Below are 23,435 nucleotides of genomic sequence, written 5' to 3'. Positions count from 1 at the left end.
TTCACATCTAAAACTGAGAACGTCTACACAGAAACGGAATCTCGATTTCAACCCAAATTCGACAATATTTAAACATATACACTGACATTGCGAATCTTGAAAAAAGTATTAGAGCAATACCCGGTGTTTTAAAATCATTTTGCAGTGGACAGTAAACCGTAAGTGACACTTATATTATAATTTTCCAACATTACGCAAAGCACACAGCCTTGATTGTCCATCCGGATTTCTTTTGGCCAGTTTCGCCTTTTAGTCGCCTCCCTATAAGCATCCTTGCCGTGTTCTAGAAGGACAAAACAGCAGCAAGTCACAGTTTAATTCATTTTAGCTCTGCTGTACCTAACTCTAATTAATTTAGAAAGGTACTGATATTTTGTATGTCCTTTGTAAAATCCTCTCAATAACCGCACAAAAACATCGAAACCTTAAAATCGGAAGATATATAGACACTGAAAAAATAAGATTTCTATGTTGCGGGATAAAAAAATCTTTTGTAGGGAAAATGTGCAGAGATAATACATAACTACGATGGAATCTTATGCGGTAAGAACAACCCTCTCTGTATTGTAAGACTGATTTTGATTTCACCCTTTTCTATCCAGCATCACCGGAAAAGGACGAGGAGGTTGTATTATGAGCTCCATATTCATTATCCGCTATGTGTTTTGTAAACCCGTATTGAAAGGTTCTGTTCGTCTGATTTTAAGACAATCTCTATGCACATTAAGACGATTCAACAATTGACGCAATTTAATGATCGCGATCGATGATATTCGTCAGTTTCAGTTTGGTTTACTGATTTAAAGCAGGATCAGCACTTTTTGTCAGTAGGAATAAAAACCGGCACTCTATAACCCATGGACCTGTTGGCCATATACCAACACCCACCATATACCCACCATACACCAACCATATACCAACCATATACCAACCATATACCCACCATATACACACCATATACCAACCATATGCCAACCATATACCCACCATACACCAACCATATACCCACCATATACAAACCATATACAAACCATATACCAACCATATACCAACCATATACCAACCATACAACAAACATATACCAACCATATACCCACCATATACCCACCATACAACAACCATATACACACCATATACCAACCATACAACAAACATATACCAACCATATACCAACCATATACCAACCATACAACAACCATACAACAACCATATACCAACAATATACAAACCATATACCAACCATATACCAACCATACACCAACCATATACCAACCATATACCAACCATATACAAACCATATACCAACCATATACCAACCATACAACAACCATATACACACCATATACCAACCATATGCCAACCATATACCAACCATATACCAACCATATACCAACCATATACCAACCATATACCAACCATATACCAACCATATACCAACCATACAACAACCATACAACAACCATATACCAACAATATACCCACCATATACCCACCATACACCAACCATATACCAACCATATACCAACCATATACCAACCATATACCAACCATATACCAACCATATACCCACCATATACCAACCATATACCAACCATATACCAACCATATACCCACCATATACCCACCATATACCAACCATATACAAACCATATACCAGCCATATACCAACCATATACCCATCATATACCAACCATATAGCTTCTGCAATGTTCCCTGTTTGTTGGACATTAAAGGGACCAAGAGTAAGGTATCTGTATGTTGATAGTGGACGACGAATAAAACTAGGTCCCCTGTAGAAGTTTCAGTGTATTCTGCTAGGTCTGTTGCCCCCTCTCTCCACCCCCTCTTTCCAACCCTCCACCCCCTCTCGCCACCCCCTTTCTCCTCCCCTCTAGGAAACCAACAATCATAACGCAACAATTATATGTAGACAATTCCTTTCTTTTTTCTGATTGCTCTTTGTTTTCTGCTGTTTGAGCCTCTAATGCCGTCGAAAGTCGTTTAACCCGGTACAGACAAAGGTAGTAACACACACTTAAAACAACAAAAAGTGTATTGATATAATTTATGTCTTGTGGAACCAAATGTAAATTATAAAACATGTTTTATGGGCATCGTATAATTTGCAACGTTCAAAAGGTTTATATACAAAACCCCAGCATGTATTCAAAATATATACGAAATGTAAAAATCCATAGGGAAAGGGCTGAAATAGACATTAGCTATTGCCGAATACCCAATCAATTCATTCAATAAAATATTTTGAGATAAAAACAAGATAGAAAATTGTTTACTAGTCTGACACCACGAACTTTTCATATTATCCACCACATCTTTCGCCGCGACAAATTACACGGTCAAATGGCTGTCATTTCGGACACAATACACGGTACTCGTGTCCACAAGAGTAAATTCTGTCTGGTCACTGGTGCGTCTTAATGATTAGAACTAACAGGGAATACAAAGGCAACAATAGATTTTAGCCATGATAGTTAAATCAAGCAAATCGATAACATTTGTACAATATACCTCTTATTTCTAGACATCATTTCGGTTCAGTTTAACACCAGCAGTTGATGGACAGGTAAGTGTAGTATAGATAGCATATAATTGTATTCTTGACTGCATAGAAGGTCCATGAAAAAGGTGCAGATTTGCTGCAATAGTTCGTAACTTCATGAACGTCAAAAGCGTCACCCAATCCTTAAACATCTACCAATATCTCTATTTAATCATAAAAAAGTACTACAATTATGCTAACATAGTGTTTTTTCTTTTAGGATTCAGAGCTTGTTTTATGTACAATTCCCGTAGAAGTTATGACGTCACGTCAGTTGTACCGGGCACTTGTCATTCTATACTTCGTGACGTCAGTGAGCACGTGTCCCCACAATGACGCCACTTTATCCCGATGGAGTGACGTCACTACATGGCCAGATAACAAGGTAATGGACGTTTTTAATATCAAAGATGCTTTGCACTAAACTGCTCAGAATCATTTTTTTAAACGAACAATTTTGGGAGACAATTTACTGCAAAGAAGTTTTCTTTTGCTCAAACGTTCACGGTTTTGCCTTTTACCAAATGTTGGAATCAAACTGATGTATTTCCACTGAAGTCATTAAACGGACTGTGATTCTTCTTCAATGTTGATATTTTTCGAGATTTTATTTTCCTGATTTAACAAAGCATAGGTTTAAACCTCGTGGACATATCAATATTTAAAGTAAGTGTGTCCGTTTGATTAAACCGCCAAAATAAGTGACTGCCTTTATAAACAAATATCATTTATAAACAACATAAACTTAAATATCATTTATAAACAACAGAAACTTAAAGATCATTTATAAACAACAGAAACTCAAATATCATTAAAAACAACAGAAACTTAAATATCATTTAAAAACAACATAAACTTAAATATCATTTATAAACAACATAAACTTAAAGATCATTTATAAACAACAGAAACTCAAATATCATTTAAAAACAACATAAACTTAAATATCATTTATAAACAACATAAACTTAAATATCATTTATAAACAACAGAAATTAAATATCAATATAAACAATAGAAACTCAAATATCATTTAAAAACAACAGAAACTTAAATATCATTTATAAACAACAGAAACTTAAATATCATTAATAAACAACAGAAACTTCAATTTCATTTATAAACAACATAAACTTAAATATATTTTCGTAGGGAATTGCATAAGGGCCATAACTGTATAACCATCTTTCAAAGTATTTAAGTTAAGATAGTCACAAAGTCAAGATTCAAGAAGAATGTTTGATCCCTACCAGGGACGGTTTGAGTTTCTCACGGAAGCATGAGATCACACACCATCTTGTGATGTCGTTTTTTTCTCCTAAGGCAAGACATTGTACACCATTTGCTTAGTAATGCAACGAGTCTCTCATATATTGTTCAGTGATTCAGCCAAGCTACTTCAAGGAAACCCCCACCGTCCTCAAAATGACCGTGGCTGTTCACCGGGCTCTACATCTTACAATAGATATTCATGTTACATTGTAGCTTCCAGAAGCCGGAGCTAACGTCAGCATCGCCGGCAATGTACTCTTGGACATGTCACCTCCGTCATTGTTTGGAGTAACGGTGGAGACAAATAGCAAACTCGTGTGGAGTCCAGAGGGAGATTTTACGTTGATTACAAACTTCATTCATTTGAAAGGAGAGCTCCACATTGGTTCCGAGACCTGTCCATTTGAGGCAAACGCTCGGATTTCTTTGACGGGTATGTATGTTAATATACATTTTTTAGATTAATATCAGTACGGTCAAACGTATTTTACATTGGTGAGATAAGCGGTATGTATTTATTCAGGGAATGACCAAGACATTGTTCTACAAGTTATGTAATATATATGTGCATCTTGCACACAAATATATATAACTATACCTTTGTCAAACTAACATTGTACACTATTGTGTAACCCTTCAAATTATGTAAATTTTGTTATTATGATGGCGAGACATTTATCAGATGTGTTGAGATATTGTGTTTTACCACATTACATGTACTGAACTAACAACAGGACGGGATTATTATTTCGATAGCAATGCATACAGACTTTGAATAACAAAACATCGCTAAAGAAATAGCACAGGCCATTTACATTGATGATATGTTACTATAACACTTATGTGGTTTAAGACAAGCAATGAATGTGATATAATGATAAATTTTAATGATTTATATAAAATTATGATAATAGCATAAGCTATCTTTAGGTGATCGACAAGGATACTCGGTACCAAATTTTGGTCAGAAGTTTGTGGGAGTTGACGATGGAGGAACACTAGAAATCCACGGTAAAAAGAAACAAGCATGGACCAAGCTAACACACACCGTTCCCAGACTACAGAAAACCAATGGCTTGGTCTTTTTCTCTACAGATGATCGTGTAAGTAAATACAGTAAACATTGTATTTGCAGGTGATGCTTTTTGTTTGTCAATACTAGTAATACGTGGAAAGTGAATTGATCTCCGCCCCATCTGTAAACTCTACTGCGAGAATAGTAAGGATATACCTTTGCTTTGAAAAATCTTGTTCAAATCATCTGGGATGCCAGAATGTCTTGTATGTACAGATCTTATAATACCTTTAAGGTTATGGATCGCCATATATTTAAATTGTGCCAGCTTACAGATTTATAGTATGTTCTAAATTAGGATAATGAATTTACCCCAGGTTTGGGACTATGGGCTGTTAAAGTGCTCATTTTGTTTTCCTTGTTTCACAAATAGTTTCAATTATTTATTTCTTGTAACTTTGTGATATACTTTAAATAATAATAAGCAAATAATTGCATGTTTTCATAGTTATTTCAACATGTTGTACCTAAATTGATAACACCATTGTTTTACGCCTTTAGCATGTACCTGTTGACATATGTTTTCGTTAAAGCCACCTCGACAGCAACAAGAGGGACTGGCCATTTACACGTTTAACCCTGATGGCGGACTCTTCAGTAATAAAATGTACTCTACCAGCGGAGTGACGTCTGCTGAGGCGACGGCGACTGTAACCGAGATCGTCTCTCACCTGTCGGGTAAGCCCTGCTACAAAATCATCAAACCATTACAGATTTTAATGGAAACTCGAAGAAATATTTTGTTTAGAACACGTCAGAGGTAATGATACAGAACTTATGTGCTTACTGTGAAAGATAATGCTATGTAACCAATATATTTGATATAACTTAAAGCTATGGAGTATATAAGGTTTAAAGTAATGACAACTCGAGCTATGCGCCTTATACGTATAATACCTTGGTACAATATGATTGGTTAAAATGATAAAAAAATCAGGCCTCGTTGGGACTGCTCTTTCATTTGTACTTATTTATGATAAATACCAGGTATGTTAAATCAAATTAAATATAACACGGCCGATCAAATATATCAAAAGCTTTCGAAATGTAATTTGCCCTTGGCTTAAGTGATCAACATAGCCGTGGACTGTGGTGAAGCTAAACTATGTGTTAGAAGAAACGATCTGTATTGTGATTATGAATATCACGGCCAAATCCGTAAATTTGACATATATATATTGCATGATTTGATTTATTATCAATCACGGAAATATATTTCATAATTCATTTAACACCAAATCATATCACTTGCTATTTTACATATTGCAGGTATTCCCGTTGGCAAAGTTGTCATGATTGGGGTTCAGTACACAATGGTTTCGGACCAAATACAGACTGATTTCTCTCCTGTCTATGATGCCATTGAGACAATAGCTGGTATTCAGCAAGGTCAAGGTCAGATAAGACGTATTGGGAGATTCGACGCTTATGCTCTAGCTACTGTAAAAGGTAAAATGATAATAATAAATAAATGAATGAAAAGTAAAAAAAAAAAAAAAAAAGTTTTTTTGAAATTTAAATTAATCTCGATAATTTACTATAACAACGAGAATAATTGTTTCCCTGGCGATGTTAATTATATTCTTGAATTTAGCATGGATCGTCAGCGTCCAGTTAGCTCAACTGGCTTGATTGACTGTCTGAAGTTTACAGGTCAATGTACAATAACTGTCTGGTTTTGTCATTATCTTATTGATAGTTGAAGTATATTTAATATACATGCATAAACCATCTAAATGAATCTGGTGTTTAACAGCTGAATAACTTTTACTTACAAATTAACAACAATCAATTTATTTTAAAAATTAAGGTGACCCAACGAAAACAATGGAGACACTGACCCCTGTCAATCACTACTATCAAACAGCAGAGGCCAGTGTGGAAATCAATGACCTTAAGATGGTAGCAATAAGTAAAACTACGTCGAAAGACATAACGGTATGGCAAAATCACAGGGTCGAGTTTAAGGTGGTGACTAAGACAGCTAGCATTCTTCTTCTGGATCTTGTTGATGACGTTAGTTCATGGCAAGAAGGTAAGGGTTTTAAACATTATAAATCACTTGGAGTTTTTGAAATAACCGTTCTTTGTTTATTAAGTTCTTTAAAATCGAAGACTCTGTCCCACTTTTTAAAATTTGGTATGTGTTTATATTTTTATCATGTATTCAAGAGGATTTGGCCTGTTTCTAATACTATACATATTTTCTAATCCCCTATATTCAATACTTCGAAGAAAAAATGCTGTAGCAGTTTTTGAAACTGAATAAAATAAATTACACTAAACAAAGCGCGTTTATTCATCGTTGAACACATACAAAGTTATATCACGATCAAATTGATAACAGTGCACATAGTTTCAGTTTGCAATTAGTTTTCGTACCGAGTGGGGTAAGTAAATGTTTCCCCAATGATACTAGAGCAGTACTTTGATAAATATAGCATATTTACAGGTGATCGCCTGTTACTGACCTCGACTGACTACAACATGGAAAAAGCGGAAGTAGCCACAGTTGCTAGCTGTAATGACTGCACCAGTAAACAAGTCAAGGTTGAATGTAAGTTGTTACTATCGATGTAGCCGTACGTCACTGTTATATATTGTATAGGTCATTAAGGGACAGAGCAGGTTTCATCCTTTTTCATTGAACGTGTTTTTATGACAATTACGATTATTAATAAATACGTCAATACAAATAATAGGTTACTGAGTTTCCAATGAAATGTTTTGAATACTGTTTATCATATTAATTGTGTAAAATGCAGTGAGTGCATATCCATTGTATTTATGTGTATCATTTTGATGTCTGTATTAAGGAAACGAAAATGATGTCTGGACAAAAATAAAACGAAAAATAACTGCAAAACACAACTGTTTCGTCCTTCTAGCATTCTTCATTACAGGGGAAAATTAACTTCATAAAAATATGGAGAAAAGGATTGATTTCCATTTGGTTAGTTTTGAAAAAATATAATGTGTGTATATCATAGTGGCTGATAGAAAAACCTGTTCAACCCACCTAAATACATCATAATGGACCATTTCTGAATCGAGGAAATATGTTCAACGAACACTGTCAGGTATAATAAGGTACATATCGACCCCGTTTCGATTGTTTTTCGGACATCATTGATATTTACACCTAATTGTACATTATGTCTTAATCAAATTTTCGTTTTTAGAAAGCTATTTGTTATTTCGTACAATATTTGCAATATGAAACTTCAAATTAAACTTTATTGAAATCCTGCAGTCCTTCCGAAATATATGCACTACGGCGGGGTGGAAAATAACGTCGATATGAGAGGCGAGGTGGCGCTACTGTCGCGAAATATCGTTATAGAGGGCATCATGAATTCATTTTGTCCTACTGTTAACGGTAACTGTGACGACTACGCATACGACACATTCGGTGGGCACGTGAAGGTAGGCTTATTTAACTTTCTGAAAGCGAATCATTGGTATAATTTCCTGCTTAATTGCAAGTTATTTGATGTCTACAAAATGGACCAGTCACATTTCGTTTGATCAACTTTCGTATATACATGGTATTACCGATACCAATATATTGCCATTTAGCGTTATCCGTGACAATTGTAGACTATTTACACAGAATATTACCATAATTTACAGGTTCTTAAAGGATTTACCAACGTACATATCGAGGGAGCCGAATTCTACCATTTAGGCAAACAGACGGACCTAGGTACGTAACGTTAATGTATATTTAGTGTGGCATATTGTACGAATATAAATTAAATATTTCGGATTTGTTCGCACAAAAAATAAAATCCCATAGAACCCCAATATCGAATTAACGGAACTGTCCCTTTTGCAAATATTATTTAAATTTGCATTTACACTACATTAATTTGTATATAACTTGTAAAATATTTGCTTTGAATGAAAAATGTCTCGATGGTTTAAAATGATACGTCCGATTCAGGTCACTACCCGATCCATTTCCACATGTGTGAGGATGTGGATAGTCCGGAGTATCCCAAGCCAACCTATATCCGGGATAACTCTATCCACCACACCTTCGGTAGGTGTGTCACGGTCCATGGCACACACGGTCTTGTGGTAAGATTATATTTTGCTTACGCTCTACTGTAGTAAAATAGGGTATTTAATGTTTCCTTAATCTATTATCATGTGTTTTTCAAAGATAGCGATTACTACAGATGGTATCCTGGACAATATCCTTATTGAATAGAATGTATGACACAAGTAATGACATTTTGTTGTCCTCATGTGACACTGGCCGTTACGAGGACGTGACACTCTCTACATTATGTAATAGTTACGTATGCAAGTACATGCCTCATTGTATCAAATTCGAAGAATTTGAATGTACAATCACACTTTGATATGCATTAATGAAACAAGGTTCATATCTACTAAATATCTTTTTTTTCTTCAAAATATTAAAATCTGCTGTCATATATTACTGATACTTGGCTTTCTTAGATATAGAATTCAACTAACCAACGAGCAAGACTCTGCTTATGAAACAAATTATTACCATTACACCATCAGTTAATGGACAATGTGGGGTACGAGTCTCTTGGTCACTGCTATTTCTTGGAGGACGGCGGGGAAAAGAGAACACTTTTTGATGGAAATCTCGGAGCCAGTACCAGAAAAGGCTTGCTTATATCATCGGATAGGTATGCATGCTATAATAAGTAATTATAATTTCGTTTCCTGTAGAATACCGGAAAAAAAGTCGTATAAAAAATATTCAGTTTTTTAATCAAAGTTGCACAAATATACTTATGTACATGTATTTAAAGTACACGCAATTGATATTTCTTCACGCAGTACACTACATTAACCATATTGACTAAATTCTAAGACGGCTGATTTTTTCAGGACATCTGAAAGCAAATCTATAGAGAGTGATAACTATACTTGGTGGTGAAATGTAATGTAACGTAAAGTGATTCTTTAGTATGAGGATATGTTTTCTAAATTTATTTTCTAACCAAACAGCGAACCAACCACGTACTGGATCACCAACCCCAATACAATATTACGGAACAATGTCGCCGCCGGAAGTGAGGTAATAAACAACAATATATCCATCATTGCTAAAAATAAATGAAGTATACCAATGGTAGTCATACGTATTCTGAAACGCTTCGACAAGTACATTGGATTCATCGGACACGACGTATAATATTTAAAGATAAACATTTCAGTATCGGTCTGTTATGGAATCACCTGTTGTGCTAAATAAGTAATTATCACTATAATTACTCATCTACAGTTCTATTTCAAGTATATTAAATATTTACATGCTTAAGTGTTCCCTCGAGATTGAAATCAGTGAACCTTTACTCAATATATAATCACTGAAAGGAAAGGCTTTAAATATGCTACTTCTCCGACAAAGAGTTATGATTATTGATTGATAGTGAGAGTAGGTTATTGAATATTTCTATACACAATCCTAAATGTTACATACTCTACCCTATTACTATCATTCAAAGAATGGGCTTCTCTTAATTGCAATTCAAATTAATTGCATCTTGATGACATTCAATAACTCTGTCTCAATACTTGGTACCTAACATCTGGTTAATATTCGGTCATATTTAGAACACTGTTATTTTTTTCCCTTGTTGATGTTTCATATATGTATTGATTTTTATACCGTTTGTACTATTTGATATAATTTTGTTACTCCCGGTGTCGGATCTTATCTTTAATGCACTGATACTGTCACAGATGATAATTATACTTCCAATGTAAATATGTCACATTTGTTTATGTTATTAATTAATCTTTACTGCACTAGGATAAGGGGTACTGGTATCTTTATCCCGATGTCCCACTTGGTCTGTCCGCTACCAAAGGTTTCATGCAGAGAGAGGAGGCTCATTATACCGCCATCACGGAGTTTACCAACAATATCGCTCATTCGAACAAGGTATTGTGTATATATACAAATAGAATATATTGGTATGATGTTGTTTAGACGATGCGTTTTTACATCGACCTCTTAACGCAACATGTTAGTGAAAGACGACACGAAACAATGAAAGTCATTTACATCCAAGACTAGGACTGTGCATATGGTCAGACGTCACGGGTTGATGTAGAAAACGATTATTGATACACATTACAATTGTATAACATATTGGATGATCTGATTGTGTACCTGATGTTTCTTATATACAGGATGGCCTTTTCATTGATAACAGCCTGGATGAAAATACCGGTGATATCGTAACAGCTCAATTTTACCTCCCGAAGGAAAATCCTCTTGATAAAACATCTGCTGACAAACACGTCATCCTCGACAGACTTACTGGTAGGTAGACAATGAAATAATCTGTAATATATTCAAGATATTTTAATAAATGCTATTTCTATTAATATTTCAATATAATTGTATTACGCTTTATCTTTCCCAGTTACATCTGAATTCTCCACATTCATGTAACTTACGGATAAATTAAGCTTGTAAAGAACAATTTTGTTCCGACAGGAAATGTGTATCGTAATTGCTTTTGGTCATGAACAATTGTGAGTTAATATCATTAGGTATCCAGTGATATCTCAAAATATGCAAGATTGATTGATTTTATCAAAGGACAGGGACATATAGATTCGAAGGTGATCACTACAGGACTGTTATTTGGGTTTTATGTATCCAATAGCGAAATAATTAATTTGAAGACTGTGTCCAACGTTTACTTTTTCACTCCGTATGTAAATGAGCAATCTAAATGGGATCTGTAGTTTTCATAGATTATTGTGTTTTGGATATAGATATTATATATTGCTTGACAGGGTAGGTTAAAAACTAATCTTTCTCGACACCGATCGAACACCGTGTCAATTTGGATAAATGTGTTAGTCGATTGAAGTGATTGGTGGTATATTCTCGCACGAACTGTCAACATTGCGGATATCATAACATAATTAAAATTAACTTTTTATATTAACGCATCATCACAGGAAAAAAAGTTCAATTAACCGGGTTTTTTTACTGCTTATAATATAAATGCATGTAAACAATACATTTTCAGCTTACCAGAACGGACGGAATGCATGGATCAAGGGAGGCTGGCTCACTCTGCAAAGGGCCTCGTGAGTAGTATCCTATGATTACCAGACAAAATTAGATATGACTAAAAATAACAGATAACGTTTTGTAACTATATATATAGTAATAATTAAAATCAAACTTACAATATCTCCATGCGGTAATAATCTATGTACTTGTAAATTGAAATGTTTTCTCAATTTATTTGATGAATTTGATTATTTATTTTTACATCCCCAGACTAGCCGGGAGCGTCACATCATTAGTTCTTGTCGGGTAAGACCATTATTTAATCTGGAACTTCAGTTTTTCTTTTGGATTCTGACATCAATTTTAGTAATTTTAAACTGAATAACTTAACTTTATAGGGAACAACGAACTAATTGAAAAAAATAGACTTTTTAAACATCCCCTGTGTATAGAAAGATGAACCAGGGATAAAATGTCTGGCAGCCACTGATTGGCCAATATGTTATGAAGTAGCAAAAAAGATGTGTAACCTGATAGGTAACTATCCATAAGAAATGTTGATATGAATTTCGGAAGTCCGATTGAATTTGTTTTCCAAAAGTTCAGGTCATAATAATGAACAGGTAAACATTTAAGATTTTTTAGAATTTTCACTGCGAAATTCACCCAATTTCAAAATAGCTACCCTGGAAAAGTTTGAGCTGAAGGACCAAACATTTTTTTTGATTACGTTTATATGAGACCCTAAACTTTTGTTATAAACCATAATTGCCATTTTGAATTCAAGAATTTTAATGATATACTCCAAAACGTTAAAACTAAAGTCTATCGAAAAACAATTGGTTGGTTTGTTCCTATAATACGCTCTTGTTTGTTGATAATGATTGAAATATGATTAGGAGATAAAAAAAATAATAAATAAATAAATTGTTATAACCATGAACTCGCACTACAGAATATTTTGGTTACCAAAGTTTTGACGTTCAGTTATGGAGTGAATGTTAAATAAAAAGTATTTCAATGAATATATTTCCGAATGCTCCAGAGCGATTTTAATAGTTTTCATAAGTATCCGTACAGTTAGCTGTCCGGTTCCGGAGTATCTTTATCAAATGAAAGGCCATACCACATTACTTGAAGTACACGCGACACTTAAAACAACAAGGGCTGGTTCCACTGTCCATCATGTTAATCCATTGTGGTTTTCCAGGGCGTTTAATCAAAAACAGTTCCTTTCAAAAAGCGTGGTTCTGGGGGAGACTGAGAACGTCGGCGACCCAGAATGGGGGTTTGGTATTGAAGGGAAACGAATGCTACAGCGGTCTGTGCCACGGAGATATGATTAGTAAGTGAAATATATTAACTCATAGCCACTTCAGATATCTTTATTATGCATTTAAACAGTGTCTGTTATACATGTGTTTTTTAATGCTTCGCATCTTCTTCATTTATAATAACCATTTAGAAAATATGGTGACCATACGGATCTAAAAATCAGACCCATATTTACTCTACCACACACACATATATATCGTAATTTCATTTGAGTCCTCTTCTGAAGGGACATTGAAAATTTAAACCAAAGCTTGCTTTTCATTTCGGATGTCTCACCATTTATTCCAATGCTCTTTCACCAACCTCTTGGTGTATTCACCTCTCATTAAATTCTGTTCCGACAGTGATGATAAGTACCTTGTGACCCTTTTTCATTGATTCTTGTTTCCTAGCAACATGCCTATTCAAGGTGTGGCGTTCTATGTTGGACCGTCATATGTGTTCGATACGTTCTTTGGGAATTTTACATCGGATCAGTACAGGAAGGCGGGTGCCCTAGGTTACAAGAGACACAACAAAGTCAGTACCTCACCGATCAGTGGCAGCAAAAACGTCAAATTTGGATTCGCTGACTCGGTAAATACATTCTGTCTTTGGACTGTAAACCAATAATGTATTATGTTCTTGTCGTAGATGCTATGGTGTCATCGACAATAGTAAAATGAATTAAATCAGTTACCGTATAGCGGGAAATTTTAGCGGGGCTTTAATTTGACGATTTGGCGGGTCCGTATATAGATCGCCAAAATTTAAGCCGTCAAATTTTAACACCGCCAATTACAAAGACGCGAAAATTTCAATTTTGCCAATATTTCCGTTCCGACCGCCTTTGATAACTCCCGAGAGCAACGACTAGTGCGTAACGTTGGTTGTTGCCTGGCACCTGTCGGCCAAAATGCCGAATAGGTATAAATAGCTAATGAACAACTACTCACGATACATATATAGCTATACAAGTATGACATATATGAGATATCGCATCATAATTAATTTTTGTGAAAACAAAGCCATCTACCTATAACATCCAATGGACTGGTGTTAACACTTTACCTGTAGACTCATTGTTAAACTTACCTGTATGTAAAAATATCATACAATAGATGACCACGTCGATATCATACGGTTGATTAAATTCTCTTTGTCTGTTGCTTGTACACATACTCATATAAACACTAATTTGACAAATCTACATGTATGTGTTCGTCTGAAATTTTTGGGTAATAGTTTCCGGTTTCGAGACAGAGGATTGATAATACACAACACTCTTAATCAACCCGGATAGGATGTATGGACATAACATAATTATATATACAGTATTTACCGGTAGGTAATATTTATGCTCAACGCCAAATTAAAACCCTAGATTTAAGGAAAATCGCTAATTTTTAACCCGCCAAAATTTAACTTTCACTTTTCATCAACAAATCGCCAAATTTTATGACCGCTAAAATTTCCCGCTATACGGTATATGTTTCACATCAGGTTAACTTAATAGCTTTATCGAGTGTTACTGGCGAAGGATAATACAAAAGTACAATTATTGACATCCGCGCCACTCATCTATTGAGGAGACACTATCTTTATTTTGCAGTATACGAGTTATAATCTTTTTCCAAGTGTGTTTTATGAACTATATGTAACGTCACATCGCGCAACGTATTTCATACTTAATTTCCAAACTGAATAAAAATCAGTTGAGAGTCTTCAAGGATGAACATTGAAATAATAAAAAACTACAGCTAACAACAATGAAGATATACCATCTATACTTACTTTTGTACTGGTTATTTGGTAATATTCGTTACTTAATATAGCGCGAAAAGAAATGCCCAACGAATATTTATACCGCGAGTGGATATTATACATGCGTATATGCAAAATGTATATATAATCGCTTTTAAAGTGCAAAATATTTACAAGGTAGTGTTATGCGATATTTAATACCGCGAAGTTACTCCGACGGTGATAACCGCGAAATAGACCTATGAAATTTAGCAACTATACAGTATTCTTTCACAGAGATTTCTCAACATAATATGTTTTTCCTTTTTCCTTTTTCAGCTCCTCACGGGTAACAGGGTGTATGATGGTAACAGTAGCATACACGGGTTCGACGATCTAGATGGCGACCTTGCCTCCAAGTTTGTAGATATAGACGGATCGGTCACGTCACTCGCCGACAGTACTGTTGTTAGGTCCGACCCGTATATGGTAACACCCCAGTGCATATTCCGTGATTCATGGAACCTGATGATGTGTCCGCACAGGTATATAGAGGTAATCACTTTATCATTGCATAGTCTTATTATGTGTCCCGTTTTTAGAGTAAACATCTATTTGTCAAACTATGGTAAATTTTATATACAGGTGAGTCGGTGGATGACATTTATATCAAACCATTTATAACAAACTGTGTACTAGGGCAGGACCATTCCGACAGATTATAATTAATTGAAATCAAAGATAGGCTGTTTTTCATGTTTTTTTTTTTATTTTCAAACCTATACCCCTTCAAAAGTTGGAATATCTCTTTTAAATAAAACATAAATGATTTTAATTTTATCCCGCAATCTATATACCGTAACCCGCCTCTAAATGTTTGGACACAATTGTCAGTGTGAAATGCAAGCTGTTTTAAAACTGTTTTTGTTTAATTTGTTGGTGCGAATTAGATGCTATTTCAAACGATCAATGCCGTTATATTTAAATATGTGAAAAGCTGACAAATCGTTTTTTTATGAAATAAATTTAAGCGACTAATCTATTCTTATAGATGAAGTTTTCAGTCAGGTCTACGGGGGATAAAGCACTGAGGCCGTTTGCATCACGTGACGATGTACCTGAATACCCCAGACATCTGACGTCATCTGCAAATGAGTTCACAAATAGTTTCTCAATGATTGCGGACGGACAGCACAGTTACTCAATTCACTGGGCTGATAGATCACCCTCAGAATATCAGATAACGATGCGTGGAATGGTAAGGTGAGTAGTGTATAGAATTTTATATTGAGAAAATATGAAACAATGTTTATAAATAGCAATTTCTACTTATTCCGTTGGATGGAAATTTGTACCAACTTCTTGTGTCATTTTCAATCCATATTGACGATTTCTTCAAACATATCTGCGTGAAAAATTTCAAAGCATATCTACATGTAATATATTTTCATGTATGCATTTCAAATCTCAAACAATGACCTTGTTAATGATTTTTACGGAAGTATACTTTCTGCAGCTGAGGTTACAGAAAACATATTGTCACATGCTTTTTCCTATTCTTTATAGATGTAGTAAGATCTGTTCAAAATATATTTTTCTTTTCTTTCAATGCGTTACAAAGATTCAAAACAAACTTGACGTTGAATTTGTCATTAAGAAATGCAAAAGCGAACATGCTATATCAACATGAATGTCATCGATATAAATCTCCCTTTAATTAACACAAGCTTCCGCCATATGTTGAATACGCAGTGATTTCCCGATACGCATTGGTTTCTGTCTGCCACGTGACGCTAATTTCAACATTATGTCATGGTATCCTAAAATCGCCTGGGGTACAGCAGCCTGGACCAAAGTTAACAGCATACAAGATATAGATGATGATACTGTAGGGGCAAAGTACTACTTCAACAGCAACACAGGGTACGTAATGATACAGCTTTAATGTTAGGTATCACGTATGTTAGCATGGAAAGCCGTATGGGACCCCGACTCCGTTCAAGATTTTTCGGCATAGCCGTATTATTTTCTTTTGGCTCCGGATATGACGCGACAAGTGGCGTTACTGGTCAAGATGAAGTATGTGATTGGTCAATGTAGCGGTAAATGCAAAATGCAGAAATGCAGTTAAAGACGAAACAAAATTAAGATTGAATGCAAGCTGAACAAGTGGATGTATCTATTCAAATGACACATTAATGGAATTATATTCTTGATTCAAATGCAGTCTTATTATAACCAAAAATGATTCAAACTGATATAATTTTGTTATCCGTGCTGAAACTGCGCATTCATTAATTAGTTGGTTAATTTATTTCACCAGCAGATTTACATTATAACCACCAGCATTAAAACTATGCCGTTTATCTTTTTTAAAGATATTTCTTGTTTACTCATACGTACGTGTTTTTTGTCACATCAAATAGCAACTTGAACAGTACTGCATTTATAAATATACCATATTTCCCCACATTATCAAACTTAAAAATATATTTGGTATTCGATATTTACTGACATAAAGTTTTGTTTATACTTTCAGTTGCAAATGTAAGTTGCATAGGTACCTATCAACAGTGTTTTTATAAGAGATTGATTAAAACTACAATATATGTAATGTATGGCGTGATTACATTCAACTCACATGTGTATACACCCTGTCTGGTATATAAATACCATCTTTGATATTGAAAACTAACATTAAGAGTGTACTGTAGGATGCTGTATGTGAAGATGATGACCTTGGAGGATCGCGCGACAAGAAACTACTACGATTGTACGAGTAACACGTGCCCTAACTTACGTATACGTATCACACAAGGGAATCTGTCTGACGCAGATTGCAGCCAACGAGATACACCCACCCCACCTGCCCAGGAAACGATCGCTAACCCATCAGATCAGGTAACATTTAAACACTCGGTAAAACCCACTCAAAATTGAAAAGATAAACTATAATCAAAACCAATCTCAATTAAGATCATAAACGCTACTGTTACTTTTGGCAGATATCTTAATATAGCTATACTAGGTGGGTAATATACAACTGAATCTCCATAAATTATCGATATAAGGTAATATCATGGTTTTGGAAATTTTATCAAATACGTCAGCGATATTGAGACAAATCACTTGTGTACGTTGCATACTCCTAAGTTCCATATTCTAATCAGTAGGAAGGAAGTACTTTTACTTTATTAATGATATTTATTTGTTGTTTTTTTGTTTGTTGTAGACGAACAAATTACAAAATCCAATGGACACGTATTACAGCGGACCAGACCAGGTCAGTAAATCATTAGGCTGTAATGCTGCATTTTCTACAACACGTCTTGAGTATTGCAACTGACAAAAAAGATAATAACTAAGAAAATGTAATTTTTATCAAAGTAACTGAAAATTATCCAAAGGATTGGAATGTCATTTGCTCGAAATAAATAGGAACTCATAGTCAACTCGTATTATTTATCATTGGATACTGACGATGATTTCCTTAAGTTCGTTAACTGTGTTTTTTCCCCATACTAAGGACTGGGGAGCAGGACTTACTCATCCCTTCACCTCGCGAGAAGTGGTAGACGGTGGATATAACGAGTGGACTGAATGGTCGGAATGCAGCGCTATGTGTGGAGGTATGCACAATAAGCTTAATCACAGGCACAAGACAAGCTTTTTGATTTGTGTCGGGAGAAAAAATTCTGATCAGCTGATTTTTTCGAAATACAAAGCAATTCATTGTAACTGTAAGGCGACCTCGATATTCATTTCATGTTCATCAAAGTATCGAACTAGTCATACGGTTTTATCCGCAAGATTGCGGTGACAGAATTTTAGATTTTTCCATGAGAGCGAAATCGAACGTAACCCCTGGAGTATCAAGGATAATAAAAACACGTTAAAAATATATATACCAAACCATATTGCATATCACCTCTTTCTTTTGTCATAGTATATAGAGGATATTCCTTGTTTTGTGATGAAAAAATATTATGTCGAATGGGGTGAATAACTGATATTTATCAAGAAACAAGAAATATTATATTATGTTTTTTTATTTACCCATTTCATTTTTAATATGCAGCTCTGTTAATTTACTAACTGTATTATTAAAAACATAGTTCCATCAAGAGCGATATTCACTCCAAATATTGCGCTTTTGTTGGTCAAGAACGAGGGTACATATCACTTATATTTTCACCATAAAACCATATAATTATTTCATTGCTAAAAAATGTAATGAATTGGTATCTATCGTGGCTAATAGGTAAAGCTCACTAATTGTTATGATCACTGATGGGAAAATGTTCTTTAGTTAAAATTCAGTCGACCGTCACCCCGCTCGACTCTGCATGCTTTCAGCAGATTTTTCAAGAAAGCGTATTTCCGGGGTACTTGCGCCATATGTGCTAGTGGTCAACCATTACAAATAAAACATTGGAAAAGTACATATCAGTTACACAGCATTTCTTTTCGAAGCAATTGTATATCGAAATGCCGCGATTGAGTGAAATCGATAGGGGTAGGGTTATTGCTCTGATAATGCCGGGCCACAAGCAGATTTGGTGACCTTTCCAAGAGAGGACGCCCGCGCATTACGCGGCGACGTAAAGATAGAGGCATATTTATCTCGCATCTTCGAAGCCAATTTCTCACTCATAATCGGCAAGTGTGTCCAAGAACAGTTAGGAATCGGTTGCGGGAGTTTCAATTAAGGCAATGACGTCCCTTCGTTGGTCTACCACTAACGCAGATGCGAAACAAACGTCGATGCAGTGGCTGCTTGTACATGCACCCGAGTTTCGTTTGGTCTATTGGAAACGCATGTTGTTCAATGACGAGTCTCGCCTTAAGCTTTACAGGTGAGATGGACGCCAACGTGTCTATCGACGTCGTGGTGTTATCGTCCCGTATAATGTCGTTAAATTCATGCAGGCCCTTATTCAGAAGTATACCTTGTTGATGGATGAAGGTTATGAAGAGAAGGAGCAGCGACTGATGCCTAGGATTGGCACACATGCTACTTATTTGGATCAGGAAACGGCGTAGGGTACCCTTGTTTTAAAAGTAGTCACGCAAGCACCGTCTGTGATAGGACAGCAAAAATCTTCAAAATGTATTCAGTCATAATAAAATAAGCGAGAGACATACACCACGAACACATTTGCAAAGAATCATGTAAAATAATAACTATCGAAAATAAAGTTGCGTTTCTTTTTGCCGTCACTATATAACGTATAAAATGGAACGTAGATGTGGCGCAGTGGTATAAGTTGCGGGTATATCAGTCTGGGCGATTAGGTGCCGTAAATCGTGAGTTAGATACCAGACCAGATCAGAAATTGCCTTCCTTTGTCATTTGTGTTACTATGTTATATTTCGTCTATACATTAGTTTCTGACTATAAACTTCTCATCAATAGGTGGAAAGACTGGTAGGAATCGGGCATGCGACAATCCGAGTCCAAAAAATGCAGGACATGACTGTGTCGGTCCTAACCAAGAGTCAAAAGACTGTAACATGCACCTATGCCGTGAGTATTTTTTTACATGTCGGGAGAAAAAAGGTTCATTTCAAAATATTGTTTAATAGAGAATCATTGTACGTGAATTATATCCTTTGTATTTATAGCCCAAGTTTAAACACGCTTTACTTACAAAAACTTATTGTTGCTGAACCTAATTTCAGCGTTGTTAGTACGATAAGGAACATATTTATATAACGAACATGTTGTTTAGATAAGATATTATACCATTTCCTATTTATTAAGATAACAAAGAAAGGAAATTTTGTGAAAATATGATACTTGTTACTGTTGAAAATGAAACATAAATGAAATCACGGATAGAAACGATGTCACCTTAATTATCTTCCTTTGTTTTTCTTTCTGATGAAGATGAAGAGTCGCCGAGACCGTTTCGGTATGATGAAATTACGCAAACATTCTCTATAGTTTCGCATGGAGTAGTTGATCTTAACGTTTACCTTAACACGTAACATCATCACCTATATTTCATAACAGTTAACAAAGCATATCCATGCGTAATCTCTCATTACATGACCTTTAGTTCAATAACATTAAAACAATACTTCACCCATCATAATCATATCATAACCAAATGTAGCACTCATTGATTTTATAGACATAAACATAATGTAAAAGAACATGTATATACACATACACATAGTCTTCTAAGTTCTTTGCTGAGGAAAGAAGTGATTTCCTACCATGTGTATTGTACTTCAGTTAATATCATGCTTAAAGATAAGAATCGAAATTAAAATGAAATAGAGGTTACACAACGAGTGGTTGTTGGATATGGAATTCATTTCACACGAGTAAGTTATTTTTTTAAAGTTACAAAAACACGACCTTTAGCGAGTGTTTTTTGCAGCTTTTAAAAAATAACTTACTCGTGTGAAATAAATTCCATATCCAACAATTTCGAGTCGTGTGACCTGTTTCTACCACAATAATATCGGCTTGAATCAAAGGGAAACGTGGCCAAGTATAATTTCGCGTATGCAAATAAAGTGTACCGGTGACGTCCGGGACCCGGTGATGTGACGTCATTAGAGTATTGATGACGTCAATAACAATTGCAGCTTGGGTCAAAGTTCACCGTGTTAGCCAATCAAAATGCGTACAGAGTTTATACCACGTGTGGTATAAACAGATTGTTAATCAACAGCTGTAATGATTAACTGATGGTCTGAGAGTTGAATAACACAGGGTATTGTGGTAGAATCATATTTAATTTACGGTATATTTAGTAACCGTTTTCATTATGTTAATTAAACTAATTGTTACTCATTTCTGCTATTTAATCATTCCTAGATATAGTTTTCTGCCTTCATATCAATTAATAATTACATAATTCTGATATCCGGTTTGGTTAATTGACCCTATTAATCATTAACTTGATATTATTCAGGAAGTCATTTAAATGCTACCTTTTATTGTTCACAAAATCAATTGTTACCTGTTATTTTTGGTCATGAGATCAATTAATTATTACCTGTTATTGTTTATAAAATAAGGTAATTGTTACCAGTTTTTGGTCATGAAATCAATTTATTGCTACCGATTATTAGTCATGATAATAAGTAATTGTGACCTGTCTTTATTAATGGAATCAGTTAATTATTACCTGTTATTATTCATGAAATTGATTAATCGTTATACGTTTGTTCAACAGATTTTTCGGGATTTTTGGAAAATAATTAGTGCACTCAGCTGGAAAATTCATCATTTGTAACGGCCATAATGAACGATCACGTCTCCAATCACGGCGTCAACTGGGCGATAGGAAATCACCAGGAACATGAATCAATATGGCGGACACGGCAATATAGTTATCAACCTATCAATAAAAGAAATTGCATACGATGTCATGTCTTTGTTATATGTTATAAATACGATACGTATATACTTAAGATGTTGGTGTATAAATAGAAGCAACCTTTGGTGAACAATGGCAAAAACATACACATACACGGTTATGTTAAAGATACACGGGTTATGTTAGAGTACACGGGTTATGTTAGAGATACACGGGATAAGTACTAATAATTTACCAACGGACTCTTCAAGCAAATCATTTTATATGAAGTGAAAACAAAACAACTCATGAGTAATGCATAATCTGCAAGAATTCATGTTCATGAATACATGTATATAGATGTTCATTAGAGTTGAAAATCTTTGATTCTTTTGGCAGGTACATAGTTAAATTATTACCTTTAGTAATACAGCGCTATGAAACGAAACGGCCCTGCAAGGACATTAAGGGGAAAATCTGGTTAATTTTCGTTGTATACGACCTTTGTATCTCCCATTTTATGATTTATATCATTGATATCTTAAACAATGAAATAAGCAGATGAAACCGACAATAAAGTAACATCTACATTAAATTTACAATATAGTGATTTGGGCACATATTGGTACTTACGTACCTAAGCTTATTGCTGCCATATGAGTTATTATATCAAAATTAGCCTTAGCATCTTAAAATTTCGGAAGGGAAGTCGAAATTTCGATTTAGCATATCAAAATTTCGAGTTATCTCAAAATTTCCACTTACCATTTCAAAATTACCTATTAGTAAGTTTAAATTTCGACTCAATCTCTAGTAAATTCGAGTTATCTCAAAATTTCGACTTACTATAAAAAATTCCAGATAAGTCGAAATTTTGACTTAGTTTCTGAAAATTTCTATTAACTATCGCAGAATTTCGAGTTACAGTAAAATACGGATATTGACTAATCCGGCGATTCGACATAACCGTGTTTCTATATACGGACATTTATAATGATTTACATGTGCGATAGCATGGTGGGGCAAAGCAATATATGAAACCAAACATTTCATTATTACAAGGATAATTTTTTAATGAATTAAGCATCAGATGTATAAAATGTAGACAAGTACAAGGGTCGTGTAATT

At 34.8% G+C, this 23,435-nt stretch overlaps 1 protein-coding gene across 1 annotated transcript; it reads left to right on the top strand.

Annotated features, from left to right (window-relative positions):
* The first annotated feature begins 2,341 nt into the window (after positions 1-2,341).
* Positions 2,342-22,375, top strand: LOC117322077 (protein DDB_G0287365-like). The gene is made up of 28 exons (XM_033876819.1): positions 2,342-2,584; positions 2,781-2,945; positions 4,046-4,265; positions 4,763-4,935; positions 5,441-5,585; positions 6,177-6,356; positions 6,718-6,942; positions 7,360-7,464; positions 8,161-8,333; positions 8,541-8,613; positions 8,854-8,990; positions 9,447-9,577; positions 9,903-9,972; positions 10,711-10,842; positions 11,094-11,226; positions 11,948-12,008; positions 12,205-12,240; positions 13,145-13,279; positions 13,662-13,845; positions 15,331-15,546; positions 16,043-16,254; positions 16,744-16,914; positions 17,706-17,892; positions 18,224-18,274; positions 18,518-18,620; positions 20,408-20,518; positions 20,882-20,906; positions 22,185-22,375. The coding sequence occupies exons 2-28, from the start codon at positions 2,820-2,822 to the stop codon at positions 22,207-22,209; spliced, it is 3,540 nt and encodes a 1,179-aa protein (XP_033732710.1). The 5' UTR covers positions 2,342-2,584; positions 2,781-2,819; the 3' UTR covers positions 22,210-22,375.
* Positions 22,376-23,435: the final 1,060 nt, after the last annotated feature.

This window comes from Pecten maximus, chromosome 2, assembly GCF_902652985.1.
Source record: "Pecten maximus chromosome 2, xPecMax1.1, whole genome shotgun sequence".
Taxonomy (NCBI): domain Eukaryota; kingdom Metazoa; phylum Mollusca; class Bivalvia; order Pectinida; family Pectinidae; genus Pecten; species Pecten maximus.
The sequence above is the reverse complement of the archived record's forward strand: the minus strand, read 5'-3'. Positions and strand labels throughout refer to the sequence as shown.